The sequence below is a fragment of the Malania oleifera genome, chromosome 2, assembly GCF_029873635.1.
Source record: "Malania oleifera isolate guangnan ecotype guangnan chromosome 2, ASM2987363v1, whole genome shotgun sequence".
NCBI classification, from domain to species: domain Eukaryota; kingdom Viridiplantae; phylum Streptophyta; class Magnoliopsida; order Santalales; family Ximeniaceae; genus Malania; species Malania oleifera.
This window is the reverse complement of record NC_080418.1, coordinates 67,651,200-67,675,595: the sequence shown is the minus strand read 5'-3', so window position 1 is coordinate 67,675,595 and position 24,396 is coordinate 67,651,200. Positions and strand designations below refer to the sequence as shown.

General features: G+C 35.6%; 1 protein-coding gene across 6 annotated transcripts in view; it reads left to right on the top strand.

The window, feature by feature from the left end:
• LOC131148613 (transmembrane E3 ubiquitin-protein ligase FLY1) overlaps positions 1-24,396 on the top strand; it is a 50,121-nt gene that overhangs the window by 8,152 nt on the left and 17,573 nt on the right. For 2 of the 6 annotated variants that reach the window (XR_009135018.1, XM_058098448.1), the window contains exons 2-8: positions 7,277-7,349; positions 8,228-8,355; positions 11,858-11,967; positions 16,309-16,366; positions 20,929-20,974; positions 21,063-21,140; positions 24,170-24,327. Coding sequence is in view for 2 of the 6 variants with exons in the window: in XM_058098448.1 (XP_057954431.1) it covers positions 7,277-7,349; positions 8,228-8,355; positions 11,858-11,967; positions 16,309-16,366; positions 20,929-20,974; positions 21,063-21,140; positions 24,170-24,327 (651 nt within the window). In the remaining 4 variants the exon portion in view is untranslated. Of the gene's footprint in view, positions 1-7,276; positions 7,350-8,227; positions 8,356-11,857; positions 11,968-16,305; positions 16,367-20,907; positions 20,975-21,062; positions 21,141-24,169; positions 24,328-24,396 lie in introns of all 6 variants that reach the window. The other 4 variants (XR_009135016.1, XM_058098446.1, XR_009135017.1 and 1 more) reach the window with 3 other exon arrangements.

Below are 24,396 nucleotides of genomic sequence, written 5' to 3'. Positions count from 1 at the left end.
TGTCTAGAAGCACCCAACTAGAAGGTGATGCACTATCTCTGTGTTGTTTGTGCAACAAAAGCATCTACTCGGTAGCATTATGTCTCTCTTCTGCAGGTTCTCAAGTGTCAAGATCTTGTTCCTAGTGGCTTCCCAAGCAAAGAAAGCAACTTTCATGGGAGCACTAGTCTTCCATTCCATATTGGTCTGCCAAGGAAACAAATCCTTTCTTCTTCACAGGTTCCTTTGTCAATGAACCTGGAGATAGATTTAACTCCCAATAGCCACTTTTTGTGTTTTCCCATCTCTCCCGTACCCTGTTAATGATTTCATATACTGATATTCCCAGAAATTATAGAACATTTCAAGCTCCAAAAGCTTGGCCCTTCTCAAGAAAGAAACACCCCACAGGCCCACACCATATTTTTGATGTATGCTGTAAAAGATACATCATCAAAGAAGCACTCCCAGCCTCCTCTATTGTTTTTCCCCTGCCCCACTCCATACGGTTCCCTCCACGTTGGTTACCTGATCGATCCCATGTTTAGCTCCTACCACCACTCTCCATAGCTCTTTTTTCTCCACTGCTAATCTCGATAAACATTTACGCAGCAAGGTCCTATTATAATCAGTTAAATTTTCTTCACATTCACCCCTCACACTTTGCCAAGTGGTAGTTGAGCTCCTCCCTGCTTCTGCCCCATAAAAAAATCTCCTGTATCACCCACAACCTTATGGCCACCAAGCCTGTACTAGGAAAAGAGGCGTGAAATAAACTGGTGAGTTGGACAAGGTACTTTTGATAGTGTGATTCTCCCTCTTTTCAAGGGATAACTCCTCTTACGCCTTGTTATTTTTATGTGTGATTTTTCTAAAAATCAAATCTTTCTGTGAATTCCATTTCCTTCTATCTTTACATTTAGCCCCTGACCATAACCTCAAATAAGATTTTTTTAGGGGGACTGTGACCCTAGTGACCCTACAACCTAATATGTTCGTTAAAAAATTCCCTCGACTCCACCCCCAGAGGAATTGATTTGCTCTTCCCCAAATTGACTTTCAACCCAGAAGGTGATTCTAAACATTGTAAAATGCATCTCAAAATTGAAGATTTTCCAGATTTGCTCCACAAAATTGTGGTGTTATCCACGAAAAGCAAGCCAGAAATAACCCTCCAGTTGTCTTCCATTCTTCTGATTGTAAATCCTGTGATTAGTTCAAAAAATATTGCCTTGGAGTGCATTTTGTGGAGAACCTCGATGACCAACATAAAAAGGAATGGGAAAATCCCCTTGCATTGTGCCCCTGCTAGAGTGAAAAAATCCAATGCGTTCCATTGATGACAATGGAAAAAGCTGGCACAAAAATACACATCTAGATACATTTCCTCCATTGCCTCCCAAAGCCCATTTTCTCCATAGCATAGATGAGAAAATCAACACATAATCATAGGCCTTCTCTGTTTCCAATATACAGATGATCCTTGTGCTACCATCTCTCCTTTAATTACTATCCACAATCTCATTAGCAAGTAATGCCCATCAAGGATTTGTTTTCCCTCCACAGGCATTTTGGAAGCCTGCCACTTCCTTCAACCATGTAGTCGTAATTTTCAAAATTAATTTGTACACGTGCTCACTCAGCCCATGAAATAATGGTTTGAAAATCCTTTATGCTAGCAGCTCCACCCATCATTGGAAATTTGGAAGTAAAACCATGAAGGTGTTTATTCATACTATTCCCAAAATCCACCATTTTATGAAAATCAGCAAAAACCTTTAAGGAAGTTGTCTTTTATCACCCTGTATTTTCTTTTAAAAATAATCTATAGGGAAGCTATTGTGTCTGAGACCTTGTCACTGTTGCAATCTTTTAGAGCCACCATTTCCTCATTAGTGAAAAGTCTCTCCCACCAGCAGACCAAATCATCCCCTCTTTCTACAAAGTTCATGCCTTCACCTGAGGTCCTTGATTCACCGGTTCTGTGTAGAGCTTTTTATAGATGTTGCATATAGCATCCATCACCTTCCCTTCCTCTTCATAAATCCTATCTTTGATCTACACACTGCTGATAAAGTTGTGTTTGTTGTAAATGATGCAATGCAAAACTATATGCTTAAGTGAACTTAAAAGCCAAATGCTAAAATTTTATTGGGAATAAAACGTGAAGCTGCATTGGTTCATACCTCCATTGGAAGGATTGAAGGCGATTAGTATTTTTGACAATGATGGTACGGTTAATGGGCGATGATGGAAGTTTGCCCGCCCAGTTGAAGAGATTTCTAGGAAGGATTTTCAAGTTCAGCCTCCCATTTCTTTTTGCATTGTAACTTTGCATGGAGGATTTGGAATAATTTTTTGGTATTATGGAAGAGAGTTGGGTTTGCTCCTATTCAGTGGAAGACTTGTTAGTCATTTTTTTTGCGGGCTTTGGAAGAAGGATAGGGCAGGCCTGCGGAAGTGTAGCAAGTATGCAGTTTTATGGGGTTTATGGTTGGAACGTAAGGTGCGAATTTTTTCTAGGAAGAAGTTAAATTTGTCTTTGGTGTGGGAGAAGATTCAGTTTTTGACTTCTTTATGGTGTGTCGGGTTTTGAATTTTCAAGGAAGCTAGTTTTCATGACTTAAATAGGGATTGGAGGCAGACTAAAGCATGGTCAAGATGAAGGGTTTAAAAGGGCATGCTTCAAGTGTTTGATGAAAGTTTCTCCTTAGTTGATAGGGACTAGTCAATTTGTTTTGCATGAAATATCCCCAATATCTTTGATAAAAATCTACATACAAACTATTGGAATATTGGATAGTAATAACTTTTTATCCATACATGATAATATTGGGAAGAAAAATGACTTTTGCATGATATGGCATTGGATGATGAGTTTGGATTGAAAAGGAGATTTATGACCACATTTAGGAAGACTCTTGAACTTGTATTAATGCAAAACAATCATAAAGAAGCAGTGTTAGTGTTGATCCTATTTCTATCTGACATCAATGGAAGTTTACAGAGGAATGAGGGTATGCTAATTTTTTGCAAAATAGATTGCTTAAGAAGACAGTTGAAGATAGTGAACCGGAAGCTATATGCAAGTCTTTGCACAAATGCATTTTCGTGTGGGACATGAGGACATCATGCGAAGAATGGGTCGGAAGGCATTGTTTGAGATATCAATACTTTCATAGATCTCATTTCTCTTTCAACTTGGTGAGAAATGGCACAAGATGAAAACTTGGAAAATAATAGAAAGTTACTATTCATGCTACTTTATTGTTGGGGGTTCATTAGTTCATTTAAAGGTATTATGGTTTGTTTTGGTTGATATTGTTTTGTATGGCTGTGATTAGTTTACATCAAGGACTGTGATCTATTGTTGCTAGGACAGTTAGGGCTTGATCTCATCATAAATTGAACCTTGTATCTCATTGTAAGCAACATGACTCCTATTAACAATAAAAATTTAGCATTTTGGTTGTTAAGTTCTTAAAGAACTTAAAGAAGCCCCAAGAAGCATCAAACATTTCTGATGTGATGGAGCAATTCTTAGATAGCAAGCACTACCTCCTGGTGCGACTTCATAAAACCAATCAAAGAGAAGATTGAAGTGTGAATAAAAAATGTATTATATTTCCCCCTTGAGAAATATATGCTTTGGGGGACAAGTGAAGTAAATCCTGTGTGCTTTTGCTGTCACCTTTTGGACACTAAAATTAACTTTGATTCAAAACTGACTGTTTGATTTGACTTCTAATTTGAAATTTGGGTGGATTGCTCTAAATTTAAACTTTAAATAGGGTTTTAAGGGGTGGGGCATTGAAAATGACCTAAACTTTGCGGATTAAAGTGAAATTAACCCAATATTATGTCTCCTCAGCAAGGGGACTGACTTAATTATCAATCAAATTCATAGTCAAGCATCTCTCAATACAGGAATTGATGCCAATCTGCCCACAAGTGAATCTAATCTTTTTGGATCTGCGGGAAAAATATTATTATGCTTAACACTTTTATTCAATAATTTTTTTATATTAGATTTTTACAAGGCCATGATTGTTAATTCCATCATGTTTGCAAGGTTTAAATTGCTTAGTCTTTTTCTTCTCTCAATGCCGTTTACCCTTCAGTAGCAAAAAATAAAATGAAATACAAGAAAGATGCTTTTTGCCCTTGGGTAGTGTAGTGTTGCCCTTTCCAAATGGCACAATTCTCATATTTCACTTTTCCATTCAAAGAAAGGGAGTTTGGGATCCTATTGTTGAAAGAGTTGAGAGAAAACTTGCTCGTTGGAAAAGTAATCACCTATCAAGAGGTGGGAGAGTTAGCCTAGTCAAGAGCACCTTATCAAACCTCCTGGTCTATTTTATGTCTCTCCTACTTTCGATAGATGAGTTACACCCCTTCATGTTGTCAAAGATTGTTGGGTTGCTACTGTCTCTATTTGGCCCGTGTACTGTTTCCAAATGAAATAATCCTTGAATTTTTTGACACCCTGCTGTGCGGGTGATGTAGTTTTGTTTGTTTGTACTTTGGTGGCATCCCTTTGATGCCCTTTAATGAACTTTCTTTACTGATAAAAAATAAAAAATAAAAAAATAAAAAAAAAATCAAAGAAAGTCTTGTGGCACTCAAAACAGATATGCAGGGTGATTCCCCTTTTTTTAATTCACTCCTCTCATCTTTTCTTTGAATTTCCAACTATGTTCCATGAGGAGGATTTTGGTTTTAGGCAGGGAAAGAAAATAAGTTATCTTTTGTCAATTCGACAACGATGACTTATTCTGAGCAGTCTTTCTTGGAATTTGGGTATGACCTAGCCTGACAGTGCTGGGATGGAGAAGACTTTGGATCTCATTTGCATAAGGAAGTTACGTTTCTGATGCCCATTTTGAGGAAAGACTGGATTTTTTGTTGTTGGGTATCTATTCTATAGATTTCCCTTATGAATTGGTTTTTTAAAGCCCTCTGAAAATTAATGCTTTTCATGAATTGTGGCATGATATATATGATTGGTACTGTAGACATGTTCTGGAAGAGCTGGAGACTCAAATTTATCTCTGCTACTGTTTGTCCTGTGTGTAGAAGAGATGTAGTCCTACTTTGACCTAATGTGAACAAGTTATCTTCCATTGCGTGCTGGTGGTCCTTGAGAGTTGTTCCCCTTGCCAGTTGGTCATTAAGAAGAAAAGATTTCCTATGCTTCATTTGAATTGAGTTTTTCTGGAGGAGTTGTTTGTGTTGTTATCCAGGATTGAACTTGTAGTTTGGGAATTGGCATCCATCTGCTCTTCCTCCTTAAGCATAGAAGATCAGGCTTCGTTCCCTCGTGCTGTTAAAACCTGTGGAGGGTTTTGATTTAGATAGTCTATTCATCTGCCCGCCTTCTGCTCGAACAAGAAATCAAACTCCATCAAGAATTTTTTCCAACAGCCCTGCTTGGGTGATAACTTCGGCTGTGTAAAGAAGTGACTAACAGCCGAGTTATCTGTTTTTACCACGAATTTCGATCCAAGTAGGTAATGTTGCCATGCGCGAAGACAATGAATCACTGCTAGCATCTCCTCCTCTTGTGCTGTGTACCTCCTTTCAGCTTCACTAAGCTTACGACTTTCATACGCAACAGGATGTCCCTCTTGTAACAAGACTCCTCCAAGGGCATGGACCGATGCATCTGTCTGTACCTCAAAGGGTTTCATGATGTCCAGAAGAGCAAGTACCAAATCTCTCATGATGACACCCTTCAAGTTGTCAAAGGCTCTCTGACACTTCTTTGTCCAGTTCCACCCTGATCTTTCTTCAGTAGTTTAGTCAAAGGAGTAGTTCTTCACGAATAGCTCTCTACAAATCTATTAAATATATGGACTGGAGTTCTATGCAAGGACATACACTACCATGATATCATTATTCTTTTAAGACCTGTTTCTGGGGCCCTCTTGCCTGCCTAAACTCATAGCTCTCAAATAATTAAGCAAAAAAGGAAAAGAAGAAATTCTTTGTTCTATGATTTTGTTAAGGGAACTTCATTGAGGAGGCATAGTCTTGTGATAGCTGTCTCAAGCATGCTTTTAAAAACGATCGTAATGTTATGTTACAGTATAAGTGCCTTTTGAGACATATGCATTGTTTGATGTTGGCCGCTGCTTTTATTCCTGCAATCTGATTGTGAATTACTTTTAACAATTTTTTTACACTAATTTTTTACTTCTGAAAATATTTCAAGGTTTTAAAACTTGAAACTGTATTTATGAACCATATTCTTTGTATTTTCTGTAAGTCAAGAATGAAACTCAAATTTATGTGGGAGTGTGAAAATCACATTTTCAATTTTTTTTTTCTTCTGCTGCTTAGAAATTATATTTGTAAAAGTACACCTACAACCTTCGTTGCTAAAGAATTAGGTTTAAAACTTAAATTTGGTGGTAGGTGATATCTAAACTTTGCTTCATGCAGCTTATCCTTTGATTAATTTTTTTTTTTCCATGCATTTGTGTGATTATGCTATGGAATATGAAATATAAATATGATCCACCATTCATGTTTCATTATTTTGTGATTTGTTAGCTTAGATTAGATTTATGCTCAATAAAATAGTGATTAGTAACAGATGTGAGATTGTTCTGCCTTTAGCAACAAGAGAACCAATGTAACAGTCTACATGTTTAGTACATATTTTGCTTGACTTAAAATTTTGGTAAAAATCATTGAAGGCATTAGTATTTTGGAGTCAAAATATGTGAATCCATAAGTTTGGACAGGTTTGCTAATGCCCTAAACGAAGTCACTGATGTGGCATTTGTTATGCGTTATGAAATGATGCGGGTAGCCACCATTTTTTAAAATCTAATCTCTTTTGAATCCTGACATGGTTCATTGGACAAACCAGAGTCTGTTGGAGACCCAGATCATGGTGATATTCTTATTTTCTTATGGAAACTTTGGATCTTAATGTAGTAATATGCATTCCTTGTTTTTCATTTATTTCTTTTTCTTCTTCTATGTCCTGGCCTTCTATCTACCCATCTTCTTGTGTAACTTTGTTTCTTTTGACATGATTGCTGGTTTTTTTTGGTTCTTTTTTCTGAACAAAGAGCAACATATCATTGTTCCATGGAGTTATTTGGTTGTTATTTTATTTTCAAATTCCTGTTATCTTTTAAACAACATATTAACACTTTCATGGTTTGTCTAATGCATTAATTTTTCTGAAAGGTAAGTTTGCAAACTTTCAAATTTGTGATTGTAGCTGTTCTTTACCCAATCTAAGTTTATCCTTCTTTCTTGTTACCAAAAATGCTTCTTGCAGTGGCTATTTATTAGAAAGGATGAGAATGAATTGGGTCCATTTTCTACTTGGAACATAACTGGAACCTACAGAGGTTTGTAACTTACATACCTGAATTTAATTGTGTAATTCGTTATAGTTGAATGGTAAAAGCACCATATATGCTACTTTATTTGATGACTTATTTTTGTATGATCATATATTTTTTTTCTTTCATTGTTTTACTGGAATATGGGTAACCTGGTCATGTGCATGCTATATTGATTCTGTTATTTTGGCATGTCTTTCTCGTATAATAGGTTGTCAGCAATTTATTCTTATCCCATTAATCTGACTCTTTTAATCTCTTGTTTCATGGTTGAGATTAATGCTGTTTGGATATTACTACTTAGATTTGTTATGAGAATATACATATGCATCCATCTTTATCATAGCCGATGAAACTGAAAATATTGCTGATTATGTTTGGAATCAGTTTTATCCTTATTTAAATAACTTTTTCTTTCTTGGTCCTTGTTCACATAAATAACTTGGAAGTGTGGTAGCTAGCATGGTGTCCCAATAAGATCCAGGTCCCATTCTTGTCTTTTCAGTCTTCCCAATTACCCAAGTTGCCGATTCCAACTAAGTTGGCATCTATACAAGGATGTATACTTGAGTGAATCTTCCCATAGTCCGTAAACTGGCATGTGGGACTCTACATGCTTAATAAGTTGTTTTCATGTCATTACAGATTTACATTCAAAAAACATGAATAAGTTGGTTGATTGTGGACTTTGTGTGCTTACTAACTTGTTTTAATGTCGGTACTGATTTACAAACTAAAATTATGACATGTTTAACGAGTTTCTTGGAATCTGGGTAGATATTATGCATCTGAAAAAAAAATTTGAAGTTTGTTTTCAGAAATTAGAATACATTCAATTGGTTGAAATCCAATTTAATATCTATTTTTAAACATTTGAGATGCAGGTTCTTGGAGGTTCCTAGATTCTTCAAATATATCTTCAAGGTTTCCAGATTTTAGGAAATCCAGTGGCAATTCGATCTTTGAATTAGTTACTACGCCGACCAAAATAACTGGTGTACATTATGTTCAGGTAAAGGTTTTGTCATACTTTTGCTGTTTAAATAGCATTCTGAATTAGCTTGCCTTTTGTTTTGTCTTCTGGTGATGATGGTTAGAGTTGGTAAAATTGCTAATTTCATTATTTCATAGAAACTGTTTTAACTGAGGAAAACATTTGCTTGCTATGAATAGGAATCCACGAGGGGGGAGTTTTTGTATGTTCCTTATCTTTATAACCTAAATCTGATCTGTACTCTATTCTTCCGTAGTTATATATTTATAAAATTTTATTTTAAAAATTTTTAAAAAGATTTTGTGGAAGGAACTATGGTTATTTCCATTCAGAAAATGGAAAAAAAAAAAAAAAAAATCCTATTTTGTACAAAAAGCTCTATTTTAAGTGAGGCTTGTAGGTTTGTTTTTTTTTATTTTTTATTTTATAGTAATGAATTATTTGGGCAACTGGATTTTCAACACTGGCAGTCTTGAAATGCTTGCTCTCTCATGCATCCATGCACACACCCACGAGTCTTCATGGCTCTCTTTAACTTTAAAGCGTTTGAAGTGAGGGAAAAATAATTATTTCACATTTTTTTGATAGAAAAAAGAAAAAAAGAACACAAAGTAAGGTGGATAAGCTGTCTTTTTGGAGGAAAAGAAAAATTATAAAGAGCTGCTATCTAATTAGTAATTCCTTTGCGGATCATTCAAGGAAATGCCCATAAAAACATTAGAAGCTAAAACCTAAAGGGAAGCTTGTAAAACCATCCTGCTCCAAAGCAAGTAAGGTGGTGTAAATTAATCTCTACAGATTCTATAGTTCCTTCCCTCCCACAAAACCTAAGGAACAACGAACCAAGTCTGCTGCCACTATACCTTACATTGCTTACTCATACTGATGTCCCTAAACTTCAACACCATACCCCCCGCACCACCACCACCACAGAAACCACCTATATTTCCTAGGCAGGACCACATCTCCCCAGAAATAGCACATGGATTTCACCACAGCTGAGTGGGTTACAGAGCAGAAGTAGAAGTTCACTTAACTTTCCCACCCAATCTTATCCTTGCTTCTCTTTCAACTTCCTTTCTCTCGATCTCTAAGAAAGAGATAGATCATTCTTTCATTTGAACATAAGTATTTAATATGATTTTACACTGTTATTAAGAGCAAGATCTTAAATCTCGATTTTGACTAAAATTTTGAAGCTCCAAAAGCATGGAAATTCCAATTTCGGTGTCATTTTGAAAAAAAAAGAAGATGGAAATTGGTAGTAAAGCATGAAATTCTTTTATGAGACTTTAAAAATGGTTAATAGACATAATAGTTTAAGTTTTAGGACTAATATATTATAAATTAGATACATGTAAGTTGTCTATGAGGTGCAATGATTGTAATATAATATGCATATTAAACATGTACGTAATATAATATGTGCATTAAACATATTCGGTTAAGATAAATGAAATTCATAAATTAGTTAAATTTTATATTTAATACAAATAAAGATAATTTAGACATGGATGGTTAAATAAAATGTTGTAAATTTTAATTTTTCATGTCATTTCAAAAGCCCTTGTAATAATCTTTTGTTTGATAAAAAGTAATATAATTAAGAGAGAAATTTCACTTTGCGTCTAAATCTCACATTTGAATTCCAAGAGAATTTCATTTTGTACTTAAAATTTCAACAAGTTTCACTACCACTTTGAGTTTTCGATCCATTTGTTGAAATTTCGGAGGAAATTTTGTAAGATGGAAACTGACTGCTATTTCAAGTTTGAGGGTGATGGAAAGCGAAAATTTCTGTTGGAAATTTAAGATTGTGATTAAGGGTTGTATTTTGAATGCACATTGTGTTTGCCATCCTTTTGTAAATATTATGTGCAAATGATTTTGTACTCTTATCTCACGTGCTGAATTTGAGATTCTTCTCATTCTGCAATGATATCCTACTCCATGATGCTTGAGGATTGGCATTATGGATGACGTATGTTGGTCCTATAATGGCACCTGGGCCCCTGGGGGTGGGGGTCTGAATTGGGTGTAAAAAAAATTATACTTGTAAATACTTTGTATAAAACCAAATTTCTTAGAATCCTCGTTTGATTAGAATTCTTTTGTTAAATAGTCAAGTATAATGAGTATGAGAATAGACTGAAACGTAAAAAACCTCCACACACAATAGGGCAGCACAAGATTTTTATACTGTTCAGTCAGTCGAGACTTATGATAGTCTCAATCTATCGAGAAGATTTATAATAAGCACAATAATTAGAAATACAATTGTTAGAAAATTTCTTGCAGTAGGTGATCTTCAGAAATCAATTTGCATGAGAGTATGTATTCTGATGTCTTGCATGCAGACTGAGATCCGAAATTTATAGTACATGGAGCCCCTTCTTGTTTGGACAATCAACTGCAGTATATGCTCAACAGGCTTAAATACTTGGAAAAAAGATTGTCAATACATTCTATCTTGAGATAACTGTATTTCCCAGAAAAATTGAGTTCCAAGAGCTAGTACAGTGGTCAAACTTTTATGTTGAGCTGTAATAAATTCTATTTCAAATTTAATATGGATTAGCAACACACAGATCTCATTATAACTTTATCCAAAAGCACTCGTGATTAACCAAGTATGATCATTAATCCAAATCTAATAGTATCCCCAAAAACAAATAATCATGATAGCAAAACTTGAGAGATTCATTTGGATCATATTACCATTAAGGGCATCTTATGGTGTCTCCTATAAGACTTCTTATGAAGCTTCTTATGCATGTTTCTTACACTGCTCCTTATACATCTTATGGAGCTTCTCATACATGTGTCTTATGAACTTCTTGTTGGCACATCTCATGCAATATATCTCAAAATTTTACTTCTCAATATTATTAAAGCACAAAATACTGGTTTTGTCTATCATCAAAATCTATTTCCAACATTTATATAGTGGTCATCCTTAATATCTTTGTTCTGTGTGTATTTAGCATTAGCTAATCATTTCACAGTTATACACAATATTAATGTATATTTGTCCATGTGCACATGCATTTAGAGGTAGATGGTTTCCATATTAATTAACAGCAGTACAGCACATACTTAACCTAATGGACTGATTGGGTTCTTATGTTGTCTGCATTGATGTGTCTGAAGGCTTGGCTGCCAGTTACACATCCAGACATTAGATAGTTTCTTGATAAATCAGGAACCTTGTTTAGTGAGATTGTTGAAGGATGGAAATTATATGACTTTGGAGTGTATATTAGGTTGGGCAATGTGCCTGATATAGAAGCCAATAGGAAGATTGGGCTCTTTTCTGTTTTTCAATTTATGTAATATTTCTGGAATATGCACATGATGGGATTTGATCAATGTCAAAACACCACAAAGTAACTCCCAAATCTCAAATTTGCCTTCCGTTTATTGAAATGTAAACCCATCTCCCCATTTTTGCTTTGCTAGGGATTTTCCATTGTATGATTTTAAAATTTCCCCAAAATTTACCCCCTTTTTATGATGTCAGGGAGTAATTATATTCCATGATGTGTTTGACAATGAAGTTGGTGATGCTCGAATAAAGGTAGAAGGTGTATATATATGGCCTTTTAGGCAACTTCGAATGGTTGCCAGCAGGTAGATCTTTCGGGCTTTGTTTCATTGACTCGTCCTTGCATTTTGACCAATTTCTTTGTTTACTTTCTGTTTTTTCTTTCTTTCTGTTGTCAAATGTACTATAGCATGGGGCTTGTAGCTAGTTAATAAATTCTGATTTCAGTCGTGCCATGCTTGCGTAATCTACAACCAAATACAGTATTATAGCTTAATTTAAATGTTGAATTTTCTTTGACTTTGTTCATATTTTGCTTCTGCTATCAGGCAGTCGTCTACAAAATGTGTTATTTATTCAGAGAAGGGCATGGTGATTGGTGATGTTTTCTCAGTACTGGAGGAAACTCCATATTTGTTCATAGCTATGGGTGTTATAACATATTAGGCCCCATTTGGAATGTCTTAAAAAATAAATGCTTATTATGAGATGTACTTAAATTAAGTATTTGTGCCAATAAGTAGTGTTTGGTTTACACGTAAATAAATACTTATTTTTAAAAAGAATTTTCCGGACGACTTTTTTTTTAAAAGAAAAATAAGTATTTTATGGAAAATTATTTTTTTGAAACTATTTGAAAAAGAACTATAAGTAATCCCAGACTACCTTTAGGTAAGTACTTTTTTAGATAATTACTTTTTCTAGAAAAATACTTTTCTATAAGTGGCCCAAATGATCCCTTGGTAATATAATTTGTTATAGAATTATGCTGACCTTGATTATTGTAATCAAATTGAGGCTAGATTGTGGGTTGAGGTTTTTTTTTTTTCCCCATAGGTATGCCACTTAAAATTAAACCCAGAAGTTTACAGGAATTTTTTTTTTGAGTTTTTTTTATGGATGTTGCCAATTAGCTTTTGGGCTGCAACTTTGTTGGCACGATAGATTGAACTGGGATAGAATCTGTGGATTTGGTAGGCAATTCCAGGGTGCTCAATGTGGTGTATTTGGCTTGAGCTAAATTTTTGTGTGTTTCATGATCAGGAGAGAGTTATGGAGGAGCTTAAGTGAATTTTTTTTGCAGAGAATATTCTCTTTGGTGTCTGTACATTCACTTTTTATTTCAATGGGCTTGCTTTTGGTGTTCTTTAACACTATGAATTTTCGGTCTTGTAGCTGGTTTTTCTTTATTGCTTTCCTCCTTTTCTTTAGGTGGTTGGTGTTATATCTTGTTGTATGCATCCTGTTTGTTTGGAGGTGTCCCCTTGGTGCCTTTTAATGAATTCTGCATATAAAAAATGAGACCACGTAAAAATACCTCAGAATTCATTTGACATGCTTTATAATGAATATGTAATACAATTATCGTGCAAAAAATTCTGCGACAAAATCTTGACAGGCTTCTTGAGAAATCTCTTTTTAAATATTGCTCTCTGGCGCAAGGTAATTTTCACAAGGATTTTTTTCCAAAGCCCCTTCAGATGGTTCAGGTGGTTCAAGTGGGTCCGGAAACGGAAGTGTATGCGTGTGCTGAGGACATGTCTGGGGAGACTTCTTTTGAGGCTGGCGGTGGATATTTGTTCATGGAAGGTGTAGGAAGTTAAAAATCTTGGTGATCAGTTGGTTGTTTGTGATGAATGGGGGGGAGGGGGGAGGAGTGGTGGAGATAAGATTCTGAATGAGGGAAAGGAAGTTGTAAAATCTGAGTATACTGAGATTTATTTTCTTAGTGATGTTGAAGGGGTTAGACAGAAGTATTCTATTGTAGGTAAAAGAAATAATTCTGATATGCTGGTGAGTAAGATTTAAGAGGAATACCAATGGTAGTTTCTGTATAGAGGAAGATCCAATTCTTTCCAAATAGGGGTCAATTAAGAAGGTAGAGGGGAATTGTAGTAAGAAGATGGGCTGAAGAGTGGTGGAGATAAGATTCTTGATGAGGGAAAGGAATACTGATGGTAGTTTTTGTATAGTGGAAGATCCAATTGTGACCAAATCAGGATCATAAAATGGTTACTGATCGTATTAAGGAAGATGAGAAATGGGGTGATGCTTCTGATAATGAGAGTGAATTTCGTTAAGCTTGATCTACATTGTTGGGCCTCAACCTAACTGCTTAAGCTTTTAGGTAAAATGGTAATCTGACATGGTATCAGAGCTACAATTCCAGGAGGTCATGAGTTCTAGTCTTGTTGTGTTTGCTGTGTGGTGGTTAAAAGAATTATCTTATTCCCTGTAATGGGTGTAATTTATTGTTGTTTATCCCTCCACATGCAATCAGACTGCGTGTGCAGGGGATTGTTAAAGCTTGATATACATTGTTGGCCACAACCTAACACCTTCAGCTTTTAGGTGAAATGCTAGTCTAACAACTTTGATAGTGATTTTTCTTGTGATTGTGGGTTATTGTTGTATGATGTTTGAGAACAAAGAGGGCAGCCCGGTGCACAAAGCTCCTGCATATGTGGGGTCCAGGGAAGGGGCGGACCACAATGGATCTAGCAGACCACAACTTAGGTATATTCCAGGTTCATCTGATTTAGTGGGCAATATCTCTTATGTGCCAGCTACCATTTGAAGGTTTAGAAGGTGTTTCTATGTTTGAGGATGGTGGTTTGGCTAAAGAGCAGAAGGTAAGAGATCACGCCTGTGATTCCTGCTCCTGTTTCTCCTGCAGTGGATGTAAATGGGAAGGGTTAGCTCAAATTGCCAGATAAGATGGATTGTGGCCGACTGATCCATGGGGTCAAGAAGTTCATATGGATGGTGGCAAGAGCAAGATGATAAAAAATCAGCGTGAATTAGCGAATGGCACAGCGTGAATTAGCAAATTTGTAGTGCTTTTTTTTTTTTATGATGACTTATCCTCTTAATTTGTTTCCTCTTTTTCTTCTATCTTAGTATATTTCATTTGTTATACAAAATTGGGAGTTTAATACTGTACCTAAATTTGCTAAAACAGAGTGCCTTTTGGTTTCCCTTTCTATACACCTTCATGAAAATCTACAACCAAGTGAGCTTATCATATCCAGTCAATCTTCTAAAATGTTGTGGATCCTAAATGGAATTCTTCTTGACTTGCATCTTTGTTTGATGATAATTTTATTGTTAGAAGTATGCAAGGAAGAACAAAGATGTCTACATTATTATGCTGACAGCTACAACCGGGTTATTCTTCCCCATGATTTGGTCTGTGTTACATGAATTGAATGATAATTTTGAAGGATTTCTCTATGAACATGGAACTCTGCCTAATTCATATTCTTGTATTTGTAAATCCTGTTTGTGGTAATTTCAAAATGTTAATGGAATTTAAATATAGACAAAGATTTTTGGACTGTCTGACAAAATGTTTATTGTAGTACTGGACTTCTTAGGGCCTGTTTGGTATCGTTGTTATTTTATGTTTTCTATTACTGTTTCTCCCCAATGAAAAAACAAATTTTAAAAATGCGTATTTAAATATAGACAAAGATTTTTGGACTGTCTGACAAAATGTTTATTTTAGTACTGGACTTCTTAGGGCCTGTTTGGTATCGTTGTTATTTTATGTTTTCTATTACTGTTTCTCCCCAATGAAAAAACAAATTTTAAAAATGCGTTTGTTTCTGTTGTCAGTTTTCTATTTTTGTTGTTGGTTTTCAGTTGTTTTGGCAACATGTTACCAGAATTTTTAATATCTAGAAATAGTTTTTTCTAGATTAAATTATTCATTTTATACACTTTTAAATTAAATCAAAATTAAACAATCATATGAATTTAAATATAATTAAAAAAAAATATACATAAATTTCAAAATATAATAATAAAGCCAATTACAAAATAATTTAACTATTTTTCAATTGTCATGTCCAATAAAATTTTTATTGTAAAGTAAAATTTGAAAGTAGAACAATTAAGTAATTTAATTATTATAAATTTTATTTTTATTATAGTAAATTTTTTAATGTGCATTATTTGTAATTTTATTATTTTAATCATATTTTTATAATATTTTGATTTAAAAATGAAAAGAGCATTTTTTTTTAATTAAGTTTTTAATTTGTATTAGTTTTATAAATGTTAATCAAACAAGTTGTTGGTTTCTAGTTTTTGTTTCTGATTTTTGGTTTTCATTTCTAGTTTTTGATTCTCTAATTTTTGAAAGTGATACTGAACGGCCCTTTAGTTGTTAACAACGTGAGTTTTGCCCATTACTATGCTCCATGACATTGTTTCTAACTCTATTTCTGTCTGATACTTTCAAAATATACCTTCGAATATTGTTGCCAATTTTGTCAAAATTTTGATATCATCTCACCTTTATAGATGATCCATCCCTTTGGTGTTAGGTTGACAGTTTCATTTCTAGTCAGCCGCCTCTCATGCTGTATATTTTCAAAGCAAACTAATTTGTGTTATTTTTGTGGACTATTATTTTGCAGCAGCAAAGAGGGAGAGTTAAGCCAGGAAGAGGATTATATTTTATCTAATCCATATCACTTGGTAACTCTTCTTCACCTTACCTTTGATTGTCTTGCTATGGGTTGCAATTTTATGGCAGACTTTACTTCAAGAGTACTTCCTATTTTTATACAATCCATCTTGCTTGAATTTGATGGCAGGTAAATCTGGTCAGTAATATTCCTACCATATCTACTTGTATGTTGCCCTATACAAGTTTTTGGTGCTATATGTTGTAGTACGAGAACTTATGGATAAGATAGGATGTGGTTGTCTGCCCTTTGGGGACAGGAAGTTAGGGTGGATTGTGCTTAGAGCATGATGATAAAAGAACAAAGAGGTAGCCTATTTGACATACTCAAATAAACTATGATAGTGAGGGTTAAGGAAAGGGTTTTACAACTAGTTGCTTTAGATTTTTTGTTTGATTTTTTTGTTTGAATTTTTTTTTAATTAGTTTTGAGGGCACCTTGTCTTCTCTTAGATTGTAATTCTTTTTCTCTCCTTCATAAATTTATTTTTCTGTAAATTTTATTTATTTTCCTTTGCTGGAAAGAGTTGCTTTTAAGTAGATTAATAATGTCTGAAAAGAAAATTATAATGTAATAATGCTATACTTTTTCCAATAAAAATGTCATTAAAAATATTGAATCAAGACTTTAATAGCTAGGTTTAGGGTTCTAGAACGATATTGTACCATGTTTTGGAGAGGATGTAGCAATGTTCATTAGGGTATTAGCATGTTAGTAACTATGGTCATGTGACTCATCTTGGAATATGGTGGGCATTCTAGCCTGAGCCAGGCATTTAACTTCAATTTTGTCGTTTGCTTGCTTGTATTATTTTATACTGATGGACAATGATTCTAGCATTTTAGGAGTGCTTGTTATTGGCATTAAAAATAAATATTTAAAAAACTGCTCAACCTGAAAGCTTAATAAGCTATTAGGTTGTCAACTAACAACATATATCAAGCCTTAACACTTCCTTGCACATGCAATCTGATCACTCCTGGGGAAGTGAACGAACAATGGATGGTATAGGTTAACAAAAACATTATAATTTAACAAATAGAAGAAGCTGGTGTAGTGAGTGTTGGGTGGAGGGGTGGGAGGGTTTTAATTTTTGAATTCATGAAGAAGCTGAAATTCCTGTAGTCTAATATAAAAATATGGAATTCAGAGACTTTTGGGAATGTCACAGCTTCAAAAAATAGTATCCTCTCTGATATTGCTTCTCTGGATAGGCTAGTAGTGTGTGGTCTTCTCGAGGAAGAGGATAGGAGTAGGGGGTCAATCTTAGTATTGAGTTAGAAATCTTCTTATTAAGAGAAGATTTGTGTTGGTTTCAAAAATCTTGGGTGAAATGGGTTAAGGTGGGGAATAGCAACTATGGTTATTTCCACAGGATCACAAATAGTTGGAGGAAAAGTAACATCAAAAGCTGATATTGGACTCTGGTTAGGTGGTGAGGGGTAAAGATCAGGTCAGAGTCGAGGCCACTAATATCCACTAATATTTGTTTTTTGAGGAAACCCCAAAGAAATCTATGGTGGAAGGCCTTGATTGGAGTCCCATTGAGGAGAACTTTGCTTGGTGGTGGCTGGAAAGGCCTTTTAAGGTCAAGGAAATTAGAAAAATGGTCTTTGACATGAGCAGAGACAAGGTCCCTGTCCCAGATGGCTTCCCGATGGCATTATTTCAGAAAATTGGTCAGTTTTGGAGGTTGATATCCTAAAATTTTTTGGAGAGTTCCGTCATAACAGTGTGGTGAACACTAGAGAAAATACCACTTTATCACCCTTACCCCTAAGAAGGATAGTGCTAGAAGAGTTGGGATTTGACTGATCAGCCTTGTCATTAGTCTCTGTAAAATCCTGTCCAAAGTCCTTGCTAACAGACTTAGACTAGTCTTGGGGGAGATTATCACCTTGGCACGATCTTCCTTTATCCATGATAGACAAATCTTAGATGCGGTTCTTGTGGTTAACTAGGTGGTAGAGGATGTGAAGAGGAGGGGTAGAATAGGGGTTGTCATTAAAGTGGACTTTGAGAAAGCTTGCGATTGGGTCATTTGGGGTTTCTTAGACAAGGTGTTGAGTAAAAAAAGGCTTTGGGGATCTGTGGAGAAAGTGGATCTCAATGACCCCATATGTTTGTCATTGTAAATGGTCAGTTGGGAGATTGGTTCAGGGCATTTAGAGTTCTTAGACAAGGAGACCCACTCTCCCTTTTCCTGTTCACCCTAATAGTTGACAGCCTTAGTAGGTTGCTTCTCCATGCTTAGGTTTTTTTTTTTTTTTTTTTTTTGCCCGGGGGGGGGGGGGAGTGTGATTAGATGCTTGTTTGTGAGGAGGGAGGAAGTAGAGATCTCGCATCTCCTGTTTGCTCAAATTGATAACACCTTGCAACTTTCTGAGGACGGTCTAGCAAGATTTTAATAAGCCATTCTGTTGCTCAAAATCTTTGCAAAGATATCAGGTTTAAAAATCAACTTGTCCAAGAGTGGTATAGCCGGCATCAACATGGGAGAGAGGACACTTTAGAAGTACAAATTGAGTGTGGGTTGTGACTCCCTTTATTGGCCTCTAACCTATTTCGGCCTCTTTCTATGAGGAAACCCAAACTTTGAAGCCTTTTGGGATCCTATTTTGGAAAAGGTAGCTAGGAGATTGGAGGCTGTAAGAGGGCTTATTTCTCTTTTGGGGGCTGAGTCACTCTCATCACTGCATCTTTTTCTAATATCCCAATTTATTACCTCTCATTGTTTAGAATCTCCTCAAAAGTAGCCAAATCTTTAGTGAAGTTGAAGCGTGACTTCCTTTGGTCGGGTACTAGGGAGGGTAGGAGAGATTATCTGGGAAGTGGGCATCAGGAATGTGGTATCCAAAAACTTCTCCCTTATAGGAAAATGGCTTTGGAGGTTTCCTTTGGAAGCTGAATCCCTATGGCATAAGGTGATGAAGAATAAGTATGGGATCAGACGAAAGGGGTGGGAGCAAGGGGTAGTGGCATCATCTCTCATGCTTGTCCCTGGAAATTTTTGTGTTCCATGTAGAGAGTTAGTTCTTTCCTCTTATCCGGTTCAAAGTGGGTAATGGCAAAAAAATATGTTTCTGGGAGGATGTGTGGGTGAGTGAGACTTCATTGGTGCCGAAGGTTCCTCATCTTTTAAAGCTTTCATCACTTGATATTGCTCCCATCAACTCCTTTATTTCTTTTGAGGGTGGTCCTTATTCCTGGGATTTCTTTTTCTTCAGGAATCTCAATGAACGAGAGATCAATGCTCGCTATCCTTATTTCCTTGTGGGTTCAGCACAATCCCTCTTCTGGGGAGGATGAGAGAGTGTGGGAGGGGGACTTCTTCGGTATGTTTACTTCCAAATCTTTTCTTTCTTACCTTTTGAAAGCCGACACCCTCACCTTTTTCCTTTGAACCACATTCTTTGGAGCGCTAAGGTGCCAGGGAAGATTCGGGCTTTTGTCTGGACCATGATCCTGGAAAGGATTAACATGCATGTTTTGCTTGAGAGGAGAAGGCCCTAGTAGGGCTCTCTGTCACATGTTTCATGTGCTGTGAAAGCAGTGAAATGATTAAATGAGTGCCCATTTTTCATGCATTGCAAGGTGGCATTGCAGCTCTGGAATGCTCTTTTTTCACTGGTGGGGGAAGAGTGGATGGCTCCGGGAAAGGTGGGAGACTTGCGATTGGTCAACTTCAGGGGTTTTGGAAAGAACAGAATTGGTATAGCTCTTTGGAGTGCTGCTTTTTTTGCCTACCCCTGGTCCTTGTAGATAGAGAGGAATGCTAGGATTTTTAAAAGTTGATCAACCTGCTCACAGCTTTTATGGGATAGAGCAACTTTCCTAGCCTCCTTGTGGTTGCACTCTTTTGGACTTTTTTGGGTCATGTTGTCAGACCTCATAAGATATTGGACGGCAGTGCTTTTATGATGGATGTTTATATGTGTGTGTGTGTGTGTCTATTTTCCTGCTCTTTCTTTGCTGTATTATCATTTCTTCTGCTTCCGTAGTTTTTTGGGGAGGACTCTTCGTCCTCTAAATCAGCACTCTGATTCTCAGTTTTAATAATATTTTCTTCTTATTCTTCCTAAAAAAATATAGAAGATAAATGTCAGTGAAAAAAATTGACCAAGGACTTCCTTGCGATCATGGGTCTGAACCACATTTAAAAATCATTCTATCTAGCTCAGCTGTCAGCCTACAATGTATATCAAACCTTTTTATTGGGATCTTTATTTTGTTACATAATTTGTTGTTATTCAAGGATAGGTTTAGTTTCCTTGTTTGTTTTGGATCAATAATTTTTTTAGGGTCGGGTTCACTATAGGAATCCTAATTCTGGGCTAGTTTCTGGTTGGGTGCTGGGCTTGGCTTAGGCTATGTGCTCCTGAGTGCAGACCTTGTCCACTGACGCACACTTGGATTTGGGAAATGGAGGGCATTGATTACAAAATCAATTTTTTTTTTTCCATATTGTAAAATGCCCGCGTTAATGTTTGGATGCTAACTTGTTGAATTGGCCGCGCTTTTTATTTATTTTTTTGTTTTTCTCCTGAACAGCTTGGAGTTTTCTCATCCCAGGTGTTTCAAGAGTCTCCTCGAGATAAGATGCGGAGAAGGAAACACTGTAATTTTTTTCTCTATGTTACTTTGATTTTGAAGTTATTTTCATTTCATGTTTTATTGTAATTATTTATATTCTTTCTACGTTGCAGCACCTGTATATGAGATGGAGAAACACTGTAATATAGAAATTGCGGCACAGATTTCACGTGTTTCATCCAATAAAATTGGTACTTTTCTCAGCATATGAATTTATTTTGTTATTTTTAATTTTTGTTAGCTGGAACCTTACGTCAGGATCTAGAGAGGGCATAATGTACACAACCTTACCTTTTCTTTTTAGAAAGGTTGTTTCCGTGGTTTGAACTTGTGATTGGAGTTTGTAACACCCTTACTATTGGACCAAGACAAGCTTTCTTTGCAGGCTGTATCTAAAATCATATATAAGAGCCTATCCATTTTCTCGATATGAAAAATTAGTTCCGATGCACTGTTACTAGTATTAACTATTGCTACATTTGGAAACAATGCAGTTTGCCTGGAGGGTTTGGAACAAGTTATTTAATTATTTTGGGGAATGCTGGGTTTGCCCAATGACGGCGGAGGAGTTTTTGGCAATCCAGTTTGTTGGTTTTTGCAGGAAAAAGGAGGGTAAGGAGTTATGGGATTGTGCCTTATTTGCTGTCCATGGGGGTTTGTGGATGGAATGAACACATGCATTTTTGCTGGGTAGAAGTTATCTTTTTGACTGGTTTGGGAGAAGATTCAACATTTGGCTTCTCTTTGGTGTGTGGGTAGTGGGAACTTCACGGGGATGTGTTTTTCGGATGTTCAGCATGATTGGTTTTCCTTGCTGGATTGATAGGGCCTGCTGATTTTTTTGGGTTGTTTCTAATGTTCATTTTGTTTTGTTTTTGTTTTTGTTTTTTTTTTTTACCATGGGGTTACCCAGAATTTTGAAAGGAGATGCTTTACTCTATATTTGTACATTCCTATTCTATCAATGAAATTCTTTTGTTATCCAAAAAACAATTCAGTTTGCAAGATTAGTCTCACTTTGAAATACTCATAGAAGCAGTTGCAACTTACTAGTCTTGGAAAAAAACTAAGAAGTGCTAAACCTTGGAAAATTATGTATGTGGATTCATGAGAATCACTTTGTGTGCGCATGTGTGTGTGCCAATATCTAGGTGTCATTTTAGGATGTGAGAACAGGGTTGAATGTCAAAAATTGTGTAAAATATGTACCATACAGAGTAGTTTGACTGTTTCATAGGCAATTGCTTCTCTTGCTTTCTCTGTCTTTATGATGAAGGGTGAGAGCTTTTGAAAATGTTATTAAAGGTTTTGGACTGGAAGGAGGGGGTTCTTGTAGAGGATTGGCCTCTTACTTTGTGTATGTGGATGATGCTTTAGTCTTTTGTTTGGCGAAAAGAAATTAATAAGTTTGAGATGTGTTTTTCTTTGTTTTGGAGTAGTCTTGTATCTTAAGATTAATTTGGGAAAAAAATGATGATGGGGAATTAGGAGATGTCAATGCTTTTGTTTCTAATCTTGGATGTAAAAATTATATTATCTAGGCTTATCTGTTGGTGCACCTTTTAAACAAAACACAATTTAGGTCTCCATTTTGGAGTAGTTTGGAAAACAATTAGTAGATTGGAAGTGGCTTTATCTGTCAAAAGGTTGTTGTCAATTTGATCAAGTGGCCTTTGTTGGCTTTCCCACCTTTTTAAAATTCATTTTCCAAATACTGATGTGTTGGTTGCATGAAAATTAGAAAATCTATGAGGAGATATTTTATTGGAAAGGGTGGAGATTTTAAAGTACCATTTAGTTGACTGGTATTCTATTTGCTCCCTGATTCAGAAAAAAAGGGGCTCTTTTGGGGCTGCGTGCGTTGGGGTGTTTTATGGCAAGGGGCAATTAGCTTTAGAAATGGATGTGCTATGGAAAAGGGTGAGTTTTTTTGAAAATACTGTTTCTTTTGTCTTGTATCTTCTAGAGCGCTAAGTGTGTTTTCGTATGATAGGACTTGGGAGTTTGGAAAAAACTTATTTATTTGTTTTATGATTTTCAGAAAGGGGCGTTCTCTATAGGTGATGGGATTAATACTTCTTTCTTGCATTATGTTTGCCCTGGGGATTTTTATTTTCACCTTTTGTTTATTGCATTTATATTAATTGGCATTGGACAAGAAGGCTTTGGTTTTGTAGGTGTGGCCAGAGGAAGGCAGCACAATGCTTCCCATGATTTTTTTTTTTTTAGTTACAGTGACTGGGAGTTTTTACCCATGGGAACTTTATTTTTGGTGAAGGCGTGAAGTCACAATGTTGATGATTTGTTGGAAGGGAAGTAATGTAGCACCCTTAGCAAAAGCATTTTTATTTTTATTTTTGAGTGGTTTTGCTTTTAAAACCTAATGGATTATATATATATATATATATATATATATATATATATTTGGATAGGAAAAGAAATATATTAAAAAATATGAATGTACAAAGAGGATGAGAGATCCTCAAAAAAAAAAAAAAAAGAGAACCAAATAACGGCAAAACTAGCACACCATGATCACAAGGTCCTAACATCTTTCAGAGCCTTTTTTGTGCTTGCCAACTGTTTGTAAAAAATTTATCCCATCAAAAGAAAAATCCAACAAACCTGCTGCTCTGCAAAGAAATCATATAATTCTTCAAACTCAAATCAACAGAGCAATGCAAACAAAAGGACGAGAATGGGATTCGTCACAGCAAAAATTTTTGGTAATTAAAAATGGGATCTGATGAGGCCTTCTAGTGTATCGCATATTCCATTATGATGTTTAGTGTTGATAATAGTTCCTTTCTTGTTTCCTATTTGAGTATCTCAAAATTGACTCTCGTTTAGGTCAATGTGAAAGTTTCATTAGAGGCCATGTCCTTAGTCTTGGTTCAAATGGTCAAAAGTTATTTGTCAAATTTTGTTGCTTCATTCTTCATTCTCTGATGTGAAATTTATAATTGTCCAACCAGATATTGATACCTCATTATTTATTTATTTATTATTTATGTTCTTTTTGTGAAGTGCGTATGCATGAGCAATTCATTCTTTAAAGTTTTAACACAGCCGATTCATCATCCAATTTGGAAGTTCCTGAATAACAGTGTAGTGCTTTTTTGTTCTGTTTGGGCACTTGTGTGACGTGGTGTATTGCAGGGTGCTTTTGTTCAATTATTGATTTTGAGTTTTGCTAAGTTGATATTTTAACTGCATATAGATGGAGATCGGGATCATTATCATGTAGAAGGATTAATGGAGAGTCCTTCAGTGGATGATGATGGAGATTGCTTCTCACCTTTGCTATTAAATGCAAGTTCTGTCAACATTGAGGTTTACTACAACAAAGCAGTGAACTATACCTTGATGGTCACCTTTGTATCCTTTAGTAGAAATTATTTATGTGGCTTCCTTAAATTGTTATCAACTGCTCTTTGGTGGATTCCT